At 63.1% G+C, this 369-nt stretch overlaps 1 protein-coding gene across 1 annotated transcript in view; it reads left to right on the forward strand.

Moving 5' to 3' along the window:
• DNAH17 (dynein axonemal heavy chain 17) overlaps nt 1-369 on the forward strand; it is a 125,888-nt gene that overhangs the window by 14,586 nt on the left and 110,933 nt on the right. Inside the window, 1 exon segment of the mRNA XM_014586747.2 lies at nt 195-367. Within this exon segment, the coding sequence (XP_014442233.1) occupies nt 195-367 (173 nt within the window).

A 369-nucleotide genomic window follows, 5' to 3' on the forward strand; every position in this document is an offset into this window, starting at 1 on the left:
GGGCTAGTTGCTGCTTCAGAGTTCTGGCCACGGTCCATTTGCATGTGCACCCTGACTGCCTCGAAGAAGGGGGGCTGGCTGTCGGCTTGGGCACCTTGCCCTCTGGCAGCAATGGCTGGAGGTTCAGAAGAGACCCGAATGAGGTGCCAGAGGGAAGCCTGGCACCTCAGCCCTCCACCCAACTCTGCTTCCAGGGTCATGTCCAGCGTGGAGGCCACGCTGGTCTATCAGAAGTACGACGAGATGATGGAGCTGCTGAGGGGGTGCCGCGAGCAGACCTACCAGCGGTGGGTGCAGCGCGTGGACCAGGACTGCCACTTCAACCCGGGCCAACCGCTGATCCAGCGCGACCACGCCTCCAACCTCACC

This window comes from Tupaia chinensis, unplaced genomic scaffold, assembly GCF_000334495.1.
Source record: "Tupaia chinensis unplaced genomic scaffold, TupChi_1.0 Scaffold000159_1, whole genome shotgun sequence".
Classification (NCBI taxonomy): Eukaryota; Metazoa; Chordata; class Mammalia; order Scandentia; family Tupaiidae; genus Tupaia; species Tupaia belangeri.